At 43.5% G+C, this 14,744-nt stretch overlaps 1 protein-coding gene across 1 annotated transcript; it reads left to right on the top strand.

The window, feature by feature from the left end:
* Positions 1-5,803: 5,803 nt before the first annotated feature.
* LOC147965940 (7-dehydrocholesterol reductase-like protein) lies at positions 5,804-7,885 on the top strand. Its single transcript, XM_087528511.1, has 3 exons — positions 5,804-6,044; positions 6,200-6,351; positions 7,434-7,885. Exons 2-3 carry the CDS (start codon positions 6,204-6,206, stop codon positions 7,691-7,693), a joined length of 408 nt encoding a protein of 135 aa, XP_087384637.1. The 5' UTR covers positions 5,804-6,044; positions 6,200-6,203; the 3' UTR covers positions 7,694-7,885.
* The last annotated feature ends 6,859 nt before the right edge of the window (positions 7,886-14,744 follow it).

Genomic DNA, 14,744 nt, shown 5'->3' with positions numbered 1-14,744 from the left:
GCTGCAGTTGAGCCTGTTCAACATGGTTCATGCTCATTGTGGAAATTTCGCATGCCGTGTCTGCCAGCCAAGGCACATCAAGAGAAAGGAGTTGGCGACTAGCAGGTTTCAACTTGTGGATATTTCTCATCTTCTTTACATTTTTTTGGCTCACCCTTCATTGGGGATTAGCAGCAATTTCAAGTTGTATAACAATATAGCAGATATTCCTCACCTTAATCTCCAGCCCGTCTCCTTTCTTGCTTCAAGTTTATGTTTCACATGCATGTCATATGTTCCAATAAATAATGCCTGGGACAAGTACTAAACTACTAATGGCATGGAGACAGTAGAATAATCAATCTAAATAATTCGGTGATAGGTTAGATGTATGTTCCAAATGTATACATAAACATATATTTCATAAGCAAAGAAATACAGGCATCTGAAACGCGGCCGGCACAGTGTCCGACTGTCAGCGTAAGATGTTCCTTCAATGAATTCTTTGGTTGAACTTAGATCCGTTGCAAGGGCTCTAGGAATGATGTGTTATCTGCTACATACTTACAATAAAGATATTTATAGGAGGATTTGTAGTAGCCAACTTGCATCGATCAATTTTACAAGTACGTGCACTACGTTTGTATACAAACAATCTGAAAGTGGGAGGTTTAACTTTTTTATTAGATTGCAAAAAATGGATCATGATGTTTTTTTCGAATCATGAACGTTGGGCCAGAGGCCCACCTTGTTTGAGTGTTTTGGAATCCGATAATTAGATAAATGACCACCATCTCCATCACCAACCATCTCAGTGCTATCTCCGGTTTTCGAATTAATGTATGAAAAAAGGATCAATCAATTATTCCTTTCTCCTGTTGCAACACACGGGTTAGGTTCGTGCCTTGGTGCTCCTCGCTGGTGCAATTTCCCAACCATACTCTTCGTATCACCATGTTCTCCTTTTTGCTGAAGGAACTCTTCTTTCAGTGGTCGTTCTCAGAATATTTTGGAGAGATTGAAAACATGGGATCGTATGGTGGCTGAGGAAGGCGGACATCCTTGATTGCCTGTTGCCTTCTGGTTCAGAGGTAAATCAAAAGTACTCCTGCCTTACTTAAGGACGGATTAAATGTGAAATATTATTGTTTGTTCAATTTGTGTTCTATTTAGTGGATTCTGAAAAAATAAACCAGTACGGTGGTATCTACCAAACAGAACCGTGGCATGTCTTTCTCATGGAAGTGGTGTGTGAGGAAGAATGCAGCAATGAGGATTGCTATGTCAATTCTGTTGTTGTAGCAAAGTATTGATCTGATAGTCATATGTATATTATGTTATCACCTTACAAAGTAACAAGTGAGTTGAAGATCACAAAGTTATGTTTAACTATCTAGAGGTTAACTCCTTAATTGGTTTACTGAAGTGATTATCTAGAGCTTGTGAGGAAAAGGAGAAAAGCCAAGAAGCCTGGGCACATTGCAGTGACCTGATGTGTGACATGCCTGCATCTTTTTCCAAGAGATCATTACTGTGTCATAGCGATTGACAACTACACATGTTAGAAAAATTTCTGCACGCAATACAACTGAGCATGTTATTCTGAATAGTGATGGTCGAACTCTTGCTTATACAAGTATCTTGTGGCGACTAGCCATGTATGGATTTCGCTTGGAGGCATACTAGCATAATATAGAGGCTAACATAATTCTAGAAGGGTAATTTTAGTCTAAGCACATAGATGTAAAGATGATATCCTTCAATACCATGTACTCCCTATTTTTTCTACTTATGTCTTCATCTTGCAACAAATCACAGGAAGATATAATCCTCTGACCTCAAGTATGATTTCATAACTGTAGGTATTGCAGCAAGTGTTATCAAGATTACTTGAGTCCATTGGTATAAAAATGTTTAATGAAGCATCTTTGCACAACAAAGGAAGATTAATGATGGAAAAATGGCACATAAGAATAGGGAGAACAAACTTTCTGCACTTTGAGACAACATGGATCGATGCCCATCGTATTTACGGATTCTCCGTAGTTGAGAATGTTTTGTTTTCATCAGGTTGATTTATCGCAATTGACATGCATATACTAGCAACCATTTCGCCTAAACCCGGTTATGACCAAGTTGTGCATTTGTTTGTAGACTGTTTGGTTGATCTCAACAATTCCCCTTATACCCGCTAATGACTATGTTTTCCCTTTCATGTACGTATGGCATGCACCTTCATCGGCGAGAAGGGTCGGCAAACCATCTCGATGAGCTTAGGAGCAACACATCATCAGCGGCAGGAGCTTCGCTGTACTGGAGAACCAAGAACAGAAGTTTTGCCATACTAGAGAACCAAGACTAGGGAGTACAGAGGAGAAAAGAGCCAGAAGATGCGTGCGGTAAATTATAGATTTAGTACAAAATACATTTTCTATTTCAGAATGGATATCATTTTAGATATGTTGAGTACTTTGAATATTGTTTTTCTACTTGCAAGGTTTTGCTGAATATTGTTTTTCTACTTGCAAGGTTTTGTTTCAGTGATAATAATTGTTTAGGTTTCTAATCATTTATATTTTTTTATACCCGTTGCAAGGCACGGTCCTTTTTGCTAGTAATAATAAAGCACGGATTGAGTCTTCGGATTCACCATCACAATACGCTTCTTCCCTTAAATTTACGCTTTCAGTTTGAATTTAAACATATAAGCGAGGTGGTACTAATGGAACGTTATTTTTAACCCGTACGTTTCTCGTAGGTTAATTTTCTATCTCCATCGCACGTTATTTTGATTGGGCCATCAGCGCCCGTTATTTCTATTTGGGCCCGGAGATGCATGGCGACTAGAAAATGATTCGTATGGGCCTTTATAGTGGAGGCGAAGGAAAAATGACATGCATGGCGACCAGAAAATGAGTGTTCGTGGGCGTGCTCGGCGTTTTCACCACCGTGTCGCTGTTGGTGTCCAACATGGCGCCTCCCCGCCGCTGGCCCGGCCGTGCCGTCCTCCACGCACAGTGGTCTGCCTCCTCTCCGCCGCGCCCTCCTTCCCGCACCGTACGAGTCCTCCGCACTCCGTGCCCGCACAGGCCGGCTCAAGCGCGCGCCGCCGACCGCGACGAGCTGCTCAACAGGCTCCTCGCCGCCACGGGCAACAACCGGGAGGAGGAGGAGGATGTGGGAGGTGGGGTAGCGTCAGAATCGGTGTGCGTCAGACCCGGCCGAGGGTTACGGCGACATGGATGCGGAGGCTCTGGCCGCGGCCGCCGCGCTCGCTCGCTTTAGGCACGGAAACACGGGAATCTCCTGAATACCTATGACCCCGACTCCCTCCAGCACCACCGGCGCCGTTGGAGGGCTCGCCGTTGCGATGCTGGAGGTGGCCGCCGCCGTTGCCATGGACACCCGCCTCCGGAGTCCCACGTCGCTTCTCGGCCATCATGCGTTGCTGCCGTTGAGACTTCAGCCGTCGACCTCGCTGCACCACGCTCGACCACATGGCTGACCTCGTCTGTTCGTTGGGGCTCACCGGGAGGATGTCGCAGCCTTCGTTGGGACTGCTAGGAGCTCGCCGTCGTCAATGCGGCCTCCACTAACAAGTGCCCTGCCGCCCCTGTCCGTGCCGATGGAAGGACGTCTTTATGCTCTGCAGCCTCACCAGCGACTCCTATGTCACGGCCTTCTCCATCCCAGTTATAGGTTACGCACACCACCACAATGTCTTCTATGTGCTTGAGAGAATTTCTCAGAGGAGTCACAGGATCAAGCCTTTATCAGAAGCAAGTGAGAGGACGAGCAGGACCACGAATGTGGAGGAGAGCGACCACCTCACAGGAGGGAGACTTGGCTGGTGCGGTGGGGAGGTGGCATCAAGTTAAACATCGATTGAAGATTCTGTCATGGGTTCCTCACAGAATATGACACAACTAAATATGGAGATCCTGCTGTTGATGACGTTCAGCCACACGAAGATTCAGAAGTTTCTTACCTCATGAATTGATGAGGACAAGTTAGCTGTTTTCTTTGGCACAAGATAACACATTCAGAAGTTGTTTGCCTCATGGATTGATGAGGACAAGAACAAACATCGACAGGGCTGGAATATCTTCACAGTTAGGAGCCAGCGATTAAACTTAACATAGATGTGACGTTCTGATTTTCCAACGGCTACAAATCTGTGAAAATATACCTTTTTCTGTTTACAGTAGAAATACTTGCAAGGATAAGACACACGCACATCTTACTTTTCTTTTAAATTTTCAGGGAGTCATGTACTAACAACCATTGTGTCAAAATGCATGCACATTAGAGTTTATGGCACCAAGAATCTTCACTGCCCATTATCATTAGTTTGTGGACATATATTCATTTGTGATGTGCATGCCTAAAATAATGTCACATGAATATTTGTACAGTAAACGCCAAGGCAAACCATTGTTATTATAAAAGAAAATTCTCAAGTGCTTGGTAGTCCACAAAGTACCATCTTCGTCCAATGGTTCTTTTTTATCAGGTATAAAACCAGCTGTTCTTTCCAAAGTTGAAGATGCCGAAGTAAGATTTCATAGAAATTTATCTAGCTCCAGTAGATGAAAGACTTTCTGCAATATATTTTGGTGAGTATCCTAACATTTATTAATTGTTAGTGTGTTAACGATGGAAGATATTTTGGTGCTATATTTTCTCCAACTTAACGACAGAAGAAAATTGTATGAACATTTACTTGCTCTTTTTATTGATCAGTGAAATTCTTCTGAATTTTCGGAAGCTCCATAACTCTGCAACCAAAAGAGGCTCTCCGACCTTGCCGCTGATTCGCCTAACTGCTCCTACTGCTCTTGGCTGCCTTCGGATGAAGCTACTGCTTGTGTGTTAGATTGGATGGATAAGCCAGAAAGCATTATTGACAACTAGGTGACGCCTTTGTGTTTTAAGGCAAGACTTCTCAAATATTATTTTGTGAATGTATAAAATTTGTATCTAATAAAATTGAGTAGGTTGACTTTTTCACTGATTGTGTAATATGACATATTGTTATTAGTAGTTTTTCAAGCTTTTCTATAATAACTACTGTGTTACAATGAGTACTCAGAGTGCAAGAAAAACTAAAGCTTTTGGATGCCGTCAGCCATGGAGGGCGCTGGGCGCCTACAGGGGGGCCGGGGAATCCGGGGGAGAGACCGAGAGGGCTGGAGGCGGAGGGGAGGGCCAAAGGCAGAGGGCAGGGGAGGGAGAGGCCGAGAGAGCCGGTCGGAGGGGAGGGGAGGGATGCTTGCCGCCGTCGCCTTCAACAGATTGGGGAATGGGGATACGTTTTCACGAGACGAGGAGCTCGGTTGGCGTGGCTACAGTTTGGGCTGGACTCAGTACATGGGCCAAATGGCAATGGACCAAGCCCAAAAAATAGTGCAAAACAATTAGAAGTAAAATTTAATATTTAAAAAACATCGCCATAAAATTGATTGATAAAAAATTCGTGTTTTTCGGATGAAATGAAATTGCGGAGCTGAAATAGGTAATGGCAAATATTGTTAGGATACGTCTAAATTTCATCATAGAAAAAGAAATACTTATTGTAATCTTATTGTTTAGAAAAACAGGGGCACATGGAACAAGTTATATTTTATTTTTCGCCTGGTGCAACGCACGGGCATTTGTACCAGTTATCTCAAAAACAAACTGAATCCTCAAAACAAAAAGTGAATCCTTTTCGTGGGCTCACCTCGTCACGCAGTTAATTGGGCTTCGATCCAAGTGATGATCCTAAGATAATGCGGGCCGTAAATACATCTGGGCCAAAAAAAACTCCGATTCCGAGTACCATAGGACCCAACGGTAAAAGGATGGCGACCAAAGCAGCCCCACCGACCCTGGTGGTCTCGCACCATTAGAATCCCCTTCCCCGACCCAAATCGGCCGCCGCCGAGCCCTCGACCTTCGCCGGAGCCGCCGAGACAACCGCCGAAGCGCCTGGAACTCCTCGTCCTCCTCTCCGGGCCTGCCGTCCTCCACCGGATCGGCGCGGATCGGAGACTCCCGCGAAGCGATTCCTCCTGTCCGGCAGTGTAAGCCCTAGCTTCCCCGCGCCGCCATCGCTTTCAATCTGGATTAATCCGGCGTCGTTTGCTGCGAGTAATCGCTTACGAATCTTTGCCCTGCAAACCATCGGGACGTCGGATGTAATTTCGCTTCGAATTTGTTCGGTCTTCGATATTTGCAGCTAGATGTCGGAGTACAAGAACGTCGTTGGGGGGAAGCTCAAGCTGAAGGGGAAACCGCTGGATGTCAAGGAGGGCGGAGTGAAGAAGAAGAATAAGAAGAAGCACCGACGCGAGGAGTCGTCTCAAGGCGAGCACGGCGAGCTGCGCGAAGGTACTGCTCGTTTCTACACCGAAGCCGTCCCTTCTAGACGCATCCTTTCAGATTGCTGGCGTAATTTCATTTTTGAGTGAACATTATAGTGTCCTTGAGGGTTTATCATTACCGATCTGTTGCACTTTGAAGCCTAAACGATTGGTTTAACCCATCTGCTGGTTAGCTCATTTATTGGTTACGATTGTCTAAATGATGTTTTGCTTGTTTATGTGTGCCCGCGACATGGGATATATTGCTAAAATAACTGCGTGACGATGAGCATTGGTGTGTGGTAGGGCTGGTACTATGATAGTTTTGTTGCAATCTGAACAAGGGTATGATTTTGACCCATCTGATGGTTAGTTAATTGATAGATGACCAGAGTAAGTGCTCTTTGTTTTCTCTATATGTTTGGATACTTAATAGTTTGTGCTTTGTAGCTGGTTAACACTGTTTTGCTGCCATCATTTCTTCTTTGATTTGGTAATACAGTAGGAATAAAAAAAACATTGTAGTGCTGTTACTTGAGGGACTAATAATGTTATAGCTGGTAAGTGGGATGAGAGGTTGTATCTATGTGAACTGAAGCTAATTCCGAACTAAGAAGAAACATGTTTTGTGTCTTTCGTTGATGATGGTACTTGTTAGATTCAGTATTCTACGGTGAATTTGGTTGAACACATAAGGTAGTCAGATTTCCATGTCAACACTATGTCAGACTTACGGGATAGAATGTGTTTATCGAACTGTTGGTTTCTTGACCAGCCTTTGTGAAAATAGTCTCCCAAGTTAGGCAATTAGTTTATTAAATTGGACAAAGAAGAATGTATCAAGTAGAAACTTGTCACTTTGCATTGCAATGGCACGGTGCTTTTGCCGATTGGTTGAACCTAGAGAAGTTGCTTTATATCCTCGATGATTGTAATATATATTCAAGCTTGGTATGCTTTGTTCATCTGTCCAACTACTTGATTGTATACATTCACATCTTTTATGTGTATGTCTGTGTTACGTCTGTGTGTGTAACAGAACTCCATAAATCTAAAAGTGCTTTCTGCTGAATATAAACCACATCTCTTAACTCAATGGTTATTCTTCAGGTGGAAGCTCTGAATTGCCAGGTGACCCTGACAATGAGTTCAGTGAAGCTGACAAGCTGGGAGAGGAAGGGAGTGCGCAAGCCGATTATGACCACCTCACTCCAGCCGAGAGGCGTTACATTGAACAGAAGCAGAAGATCGATGTACACAAGCTGGCCAAGGTGGCTGACAAGTCGCACAGGGACCGCATCCAGGACTTCAACCAGTACCTCGCAAATCTTAGTGAGCACTATGATATCCCAAAGGTCGGCCCTGGTTAATTAAGGTTCGCACAAGTGTTCCAGTGTGCTGGACCTATGCTTGCAGCTCGTCAATTTCGCGTGGGTGCGCTCTGAAACAATGGATTGTGCTGTCTTTATTAGAGATAAACTGAGTACCTCTGCACTTGTAAGCTGATTGCACTTTATCTCTGTTGAAGACCATGTTTAATATACTTCCAAGTGTTCTGAGTACTTTCTTTTAAATTGATTGATACTTCCTCCGCTCCAGTTTATAAGTCATGCTTTTGGAGTATCAAGTTTGACGAACGAAATATAGGGGACATGTGCCACATGTTATACCATTTATGAATTCGTATTTAAATAAATCCAGTGGTATCATTCTAAGTCTCATGCTTCTTTTAACCCTTCTTGTTAGAGCATATCCAAAACCTTTCTTGTTAGAGCATCTCCAACAGATGATGTTGTTAGGATTTAATTAATACACTTAATTGAAGGGAAATCTCCCCTTGTCCTAACTGTCCCTCCGCAACAACCGCATCCCTCGATGCGCTGTTTGGGAATGGACGCGTCCCTCTGTTGCGTCCTCTCAGATTGTATATAAGCCTAATCATTAATGAAAGAGATCAAGAGTTCGATTCATTTGTCTCTCGCTCTAAAATCGACTTGCAACACGTTATCAGCACGCTGGTAACCGAGAGCACCAGGCCTCAAAACTTCGCACGGCCGCGCCTCGCGCCCTCGTCGCCGGCCGTGGCCTCGCGCCCGCCCGCGCCGTGGCCGTTTCGGGCCGATCGGCGCCGCTCCCCGGCCTCCGCGGCCGCGCCCGCCCGAGCGCCGTCCCGCGCCTCGGCCGCGTCGCGCCCGTCCGCGCTGCCGGATTCGCGCCCTCCGCGCCGCCGTGGCGACGAGCAGCAACAGCGGCGGCGGTGCAGCGCCCACCACCGTGGTCTTGCGCCCCGCCCCGGCCATGGCGTGCAGCGCCATCCCATGGATCGAGGCAGCCCCCAACGGCGAGGCCTCCTCCCCTGCACAGGCTGCAGCGCCAGCATCGCGGCCACGGACGTCGCCTCCACGTGACCCGTCCTCCGGTGGCGCGCCTGCTGACGGAAGCGGTGGCGGCTAGCATACCTCCGAGTAGCGAGGGCGGCGCTGGCGCGACACGGCAGAGCCGTGAGGGGAGGCAGCGGCCGCGGCCGCGGCATACTGACGCGGCTGGACGGCGACGACCCAACTTCTCGGACCAAGGCGACCCGCAGAAGCCCTCTTTCCCCGGCGAAGCCACTCCCGCGGCGTGGCTATCGATGGCGATGGATGCAGCGCGCGGCTCCCTCCCATGCGATGACTCGGCCTTAGGGCTCGATGCGGCCGAGACCCTCGGCCCCGACGAGAGGAACCCCGTCGCTCGCCAGTGATGCGGCCGACCGGCCGCAGGGGCTCCGCCTGTGTCGGTCATGTGAATTGGGGATCGATGTGGCTGGGCATCTCGCTTCCTGGCTGCGCTTCCTTATCCGTTCGGTTGACCAAGCTGCACGTGGCTAGGCTGCCCTACGTGGCATGTTTGCATGCAGTTGAGCCACCAGGAGCTCCTGCTAATTTGCATTATTTGCTTAAATCTAACAGCAGTTCTAGCAGTGTAATTTTCCTGTTTTAGACCCTGTTAATTACTGCATTTTCTGTTGAGTGTAACATTTCAGAAAATATGTGGTTATTGTATGTGGCATGTTCAATGTGTTTGCTTTTTAGCAATTCCTATAACATGTCCTACTAGTACAACGACATTGTTTTGCGATTGAGATTAAGTTTTCTCGCACAACATTTGCGATTGAGAAATTTCTTTTTCTCGCAAAATATTAATTCACTATGCTGAATTATCTTGCAACTTGATACAAGAACATCTCATTAAATTTGAGGTGTATATAATTCAAGTTTTTTCACTTGAACATCAAGTTTGCAACATCATTACTATTCATTTATAATAGTGGTGTATTTCTGTTGAGTACGATGTATTCCGGAATGTATGTATCTCCATGTTTGCTACATGTCGAGATTAATGCGTCTATTTGCAATTGAGATTTTCAATTTCTTGCAAATACATATGCAAAATTCTTAGTGATTTCTTCAAATTGATGTATTGAGATCCTGAGGTAGTGTGTAGATCTACTGCTTTGCAGATTATCACCACTACTGTTTAAGCCTACATTTTGTCAAATTTGACATTATGATTGCACAACATTGTGTACTCCCATGCATTTTACTAAGTCATGACATAAGGCATTATGAGTGAGTATCTACTGATTTCATCAGATTATACTCCCTAGTGCTGCGAGATCTACTTCATTTTGGAGATTATCTTCAAGGTGTCATGCTTAGCAATTTGAGATTCACATTAATGGTTTCAAGATAACTTCTTGAAATATCCATTAATTTTACAACATTACCATGATGGTCTTCAATTTACTAATCATAAATTAACTATCTCTGGTAACTGATGGCTAGAGAATTTGAGGCATTCGCCCTCAATCGCCACCACTACCCTACCTGGGCATGGACATCATGATCACTCTTGTGTCTTGTGGAATAGTGTGTGCAATCCAAGACCACATGATTAACCTCTGGTCGGCATCACACTGCTAACATAAAAATATTGTCTTATACATCATAAGGCATTATATCGATTCAGATCTCTGCATCTGGTTATTCTGTATCAGCAATTCCTAGGACACAACATACCTCAAGGGCAAAGGTTTGGAGCTCACTTCAACCTTCAACCCCACATCACCAGCAGTGACGGGACCCTATGGGCACGGAGAATATGATGGTTGAATATGACTCAACTAACATGTTTGAAAACTTCATCTAGTCTCTCAATCTCCTGAGGGGTCAACATAATTTATGTCCATTTATGATGTTCTAATAAGAACATAAGTATTGTTGTCATCATATATTGTATATCACAATATATTGTATCAGCACTTTGGTACAAATACATTTGTATGTATTCTATATATCTGACAGTGACTTTCATATTGAGAATCTTCGTGCCTATATATAGATTTCTACGGGAGTCAATCCGATGAAAAATGATATGTGCCTTGTGGACATATGCACCACAAACTCTATACTCAGGGAAGTCCAATGTTTCCACTCTCATTGAGAAAAAGGAGATATTTTAAAATCGCTAAACGCGATGAGGTATTTGTTGGCTCAACTCCAGTCATATTTACTATCACTGTGGGTACCCGAGTAACATCGGGATGCTTTATTGCTTCCCAGGTTTAACTTGTACCCTACTAAACTATAGAGGTATCCGTCAAAATAGTTTCCATAGCGAAACTTATGATGACAACAAAGAGAAATATCTTCTCTTTACCATATGCAACGCATATGCCAAGCACATTCTCTATGTATCATCGGCATTGCACTACACATACTACAAAACCCATAGCACATGTTGCGTACGAGATAGTTTTCCAGAGTGTGTTTTGCATGACAAACTTGGCATTCCTGCTTTGGTCATCATTGACATTGGGTTGAAACCGAAACTATCAACAATTCCACTGGTTTATGATTGTTATGATGCTAAATTCTAATAACATTTGGATTTTATGTGCACTACAAGTGACACAGGGAAGCTAATTTTAAGGCTCGCACACCTTAAAGTCTACGCTGAACCACTCAGACTCCTTGAATGCATCAAGTCGAGGTAAGTGGCTCTTCCCAGCCATTGAGTAGACTACTCAGGTATCCATGGTTCTAAAAGACATATCTACATGATGGTCTTAAGTGTGTGCTTTATTCACACGAAACCATTGGCCATTATCCTGACATCGGTTTCAAGCAAATTGAATGGATAACATTGCAGAATTCTCCTTGTGAGCCATCTCTATGGCTTTTGGATTGAAATTTAGCAATTTGTCCTAATGTCTAGACTCAAAATGGTTTGGTAGAATCCTATCCAAAGAGTTAAGCTTATTGCATTATCTTTATTTTGGAATTGCAACTTACCAACTTTACGTTGGAGTCATGCAGTTTTACACGCTCATGACAGAACTGCATAATATTATTCCTCACTATCTTTGATATGTGGATATCTACCAAGTATTTCCTATCTGCGGTAATTCGGTTGCATACCGATATCACCACCCGGCATACATCATTGGCCCCTCAACATATAGTTGGATCTATGTGAGGAATAATTGTATTTCCGTCAATATCTCAAGCCCCTCACATGGGGAGTTATTCAAGGCCAGTATGCTGATTCAATGAGGAACATTTCCAGGCATTAAGGGGAGATTTCAAGTACCATAAAGAATGCCAGGAAATTAGTGGAATGTTCAACACATTTTCTGCCTCAAATCCACATACTCAAAGATCTGAACCATGCGTTCAGAGGATTTGCATCACATTGCAAATAACCTGTCAGATTCATTTACTGACTATAAAGGTGTCACACAATCCTATAATCCTGTAAAAATATGCCTGAAAGAGTGATGGTACCAACATAATTCACTCCACTCCCTGTTTATAGCAACAAGGGGAGATGTATGGCAGAAGTACATCAGGATTCAGCTTCCCGCAAGCAAGGATATCAAGGCCTGTGAATCAGTAAATACAAGTCAACTTCACGTTGACAGACACCTATTGGGTAGTATACACCCAGTGGACGGGAAACCTCCACCAATCCAGGTCATAGTGCACACAATGACTGGGACATCGGAATACCCGACTCAATCGCATTGGGAAATCGCAAGCAGTCACCATGGGTAACGATATTTCCATCAACTATATATTGATATATAGATTCTGGAGAATCATATAACCGGAAGTCTACAATTGTCGACATACATTTCTCAACTAGATTGAAAAAACCTTTCAAATGATTCAGATCCAAAGACCATGGCCATGGCAAAGTGTGAACAACACTCGGACTGAACTCAAGCAAATGATATAATCTAGGTAGAAATGATCTTGCTCAATAATGGGAAGGTATTCATAAGCAATACCTACACCAGTTTTCTTCTGGAAACGGAATTGAGAACAACGAGGTGGTGAAACAAAGAGCAAGTATTGTAGCACAAGGGTTCACGCAGATACCCAACTATTCTCCAGAGGTGGAATCTCTTTCTGATAACTTATATCATTGGCAGTACAAAATCGTTTATCTTTGCAGTTGATAGATGTAGTGATTACATATCCATGTGGATCACTAGATTCAGACATATATGATTGATTCCTGATGGAATCTCAATTCTGAATCAAAATACAGAATGCAACATACATTGTGTAAATTCAGTAAGTCACCATACGACTTGTTATTGTCAGTACATATGGTACAACTGACGTAGTGAGATCCTTATACACAAGGATTACTCCTACAATGATGATTATCCATGTGTGTGTGTGTGCAATGACGACACATGTAATCATCTAAATGACGGAGTTTAAAATGAAGGATTTGGGTAAACCAAAATACCGCTCGTTACTACAAATTGAGCACCTTCATTCATACATTATGGTATACTATGTTGTCTATATCCATAATATATTGGTGAAATTCATTGTGGACAAATCTTATCCATCCATAACTCTCATGGTAGTTCATTCTCTAGACGTAGAGAAAGATCTATTTAGACCAAGAGATGATGGAAATGAGATATTGGGACTCAACGTTCCATAATGCCATTGGATCCACCAAACACAATTGGTTGGTACTCAAGAATATATTTCGATATCTCCAAGGCATCAAACAAATTGTTCTGGTTTTTTAGTCTCACAGAAATGTGAACACCGATATCATTGGATATATCGATCAGATCCCCACTATGTCAGGTCGTAGACAAGCTTAGTGTTCCTACTACGTGTGGTAGCTCTCTTACGGAGAGTCTTCGAAACAGACCTCATGGCTACATCCACCAACCATTATCTCAACGATAATGTTTCTTGTGTTGCCCGGATGCAAACATATTACATAATAAGCAATATCACTATATTGCATATCTTGCAAGTCAAACCATATGACTGGTTTGTTCACGAAGTCTCTACCAACTTCTACATTCCATATATATGTTCTTGGAATTGGTATGTGACGGCTTCGAAATTTGCAAGAATCAGGGGGAGTATCTTCCTGAATCGTTCATGTTCAATGCATCATATTATACTCTTTTTCCCTTCATGAGTTTACTATACAAGTTCTCATAAAGGTTTTTAATGAGGTAATATCAACATAAGATCATATGTCATACTTTCAGTTTTCCCCACTGGGGTTTTTAAGAAAGTATATACGACATATTTATTGTTCTCTTGATTCTATGAGTTTTCTCGTATCGAGTTAAAGGAGACAATAACCATTATATGTTACATAATTTTCTCCTTATTTTTCCCACTAGGTTTGAAGGAGTTTTGGCAACATATTATACTCCTCACATTTTTTCCACAGGGTTTTCGGAGGAGGCTCTTTTCAACATGATGATATGGCATGGACAAGAGTAGATTAGGGGGAGTGTTAGGATTTAATTAATACACTTAATTGAAGGGAAATCTCCCCTTGTCCTAACTGTCCCTCCGCAACAACCGCATCCCTCGATGCGCTGTTTGGGAATGGACGCGTCCCTCTCTTGCGTCCTCTCAGATTGTATATAAGCCTAATCATTAATGAAAGAGATCAAGAGTTCGATTCATTTGTCTCTCGCTCTAAAATTGACTTGCAACAGATGTAAAATAGTTGTCGTACCCAAAAACCGTCGTTTGGGGGGCACTTTGAAGAGGAAAAAATGTTTCCAGTAGATGTCTTGTATCTATATATGATGCCTCCCCTCCCCACGGCACGTCTGCCAGAAAAACTCAATCCCCCCCCTCCCCCCCCCCCCCCCCCCCCGGTCAGAAAAACTCAAATCACCCAGGTTGAAATTTCCTTGCCGAAAAACGAAAAGGTTGGTGAGCAAACCCAGTTGCCCTGGTTGAAACTTAACCGTCGCCACCCCTAGCCAATTCTCGTCAGAAAAACTCAAATCACCCAGGTTGAAATTTCCTCGCCGAAAAACAAAAAGGTTGGTGCGCAAACCCAGTTGCCCTGGTTGAAACTTAACCGTCG

Source organism: Triticum urartu, chromosome 6A (genome assembly GCF_056163025.1).
Source record: "Triticum urartu cultivar PI428250 chromosome 6A, HENAU_Tu73, whole genome shotgun sequence".
NCBI lineage: Eukaryota > Viridiplantae > Streptophyta > Magnoliopsida > Poales > Poaceae > Triticum > Triticum urartu.
The sequence above is the reverse complement of the archived record's forward strand: the minus strand, read 5'-3'. Positions and strand labels throughout refer to the sequence as shown.

Coding starts and splice junctions, on each gene's coding strand:
- LOC147965940 (XM_087528511.1), top strand. CDS start 6,204: ATGTCGGAGTACAAGAACGTCGTTGGGGGGAAGCTCAAGCTGAAGGGG. Junction 6,352..7,433: donor GCACGGCGAGCTGCGCGAAG/GTACTGCTCGTT, acceptor GTTATTCTTCAG/GTGGAAGCTCTGAATTGCCA.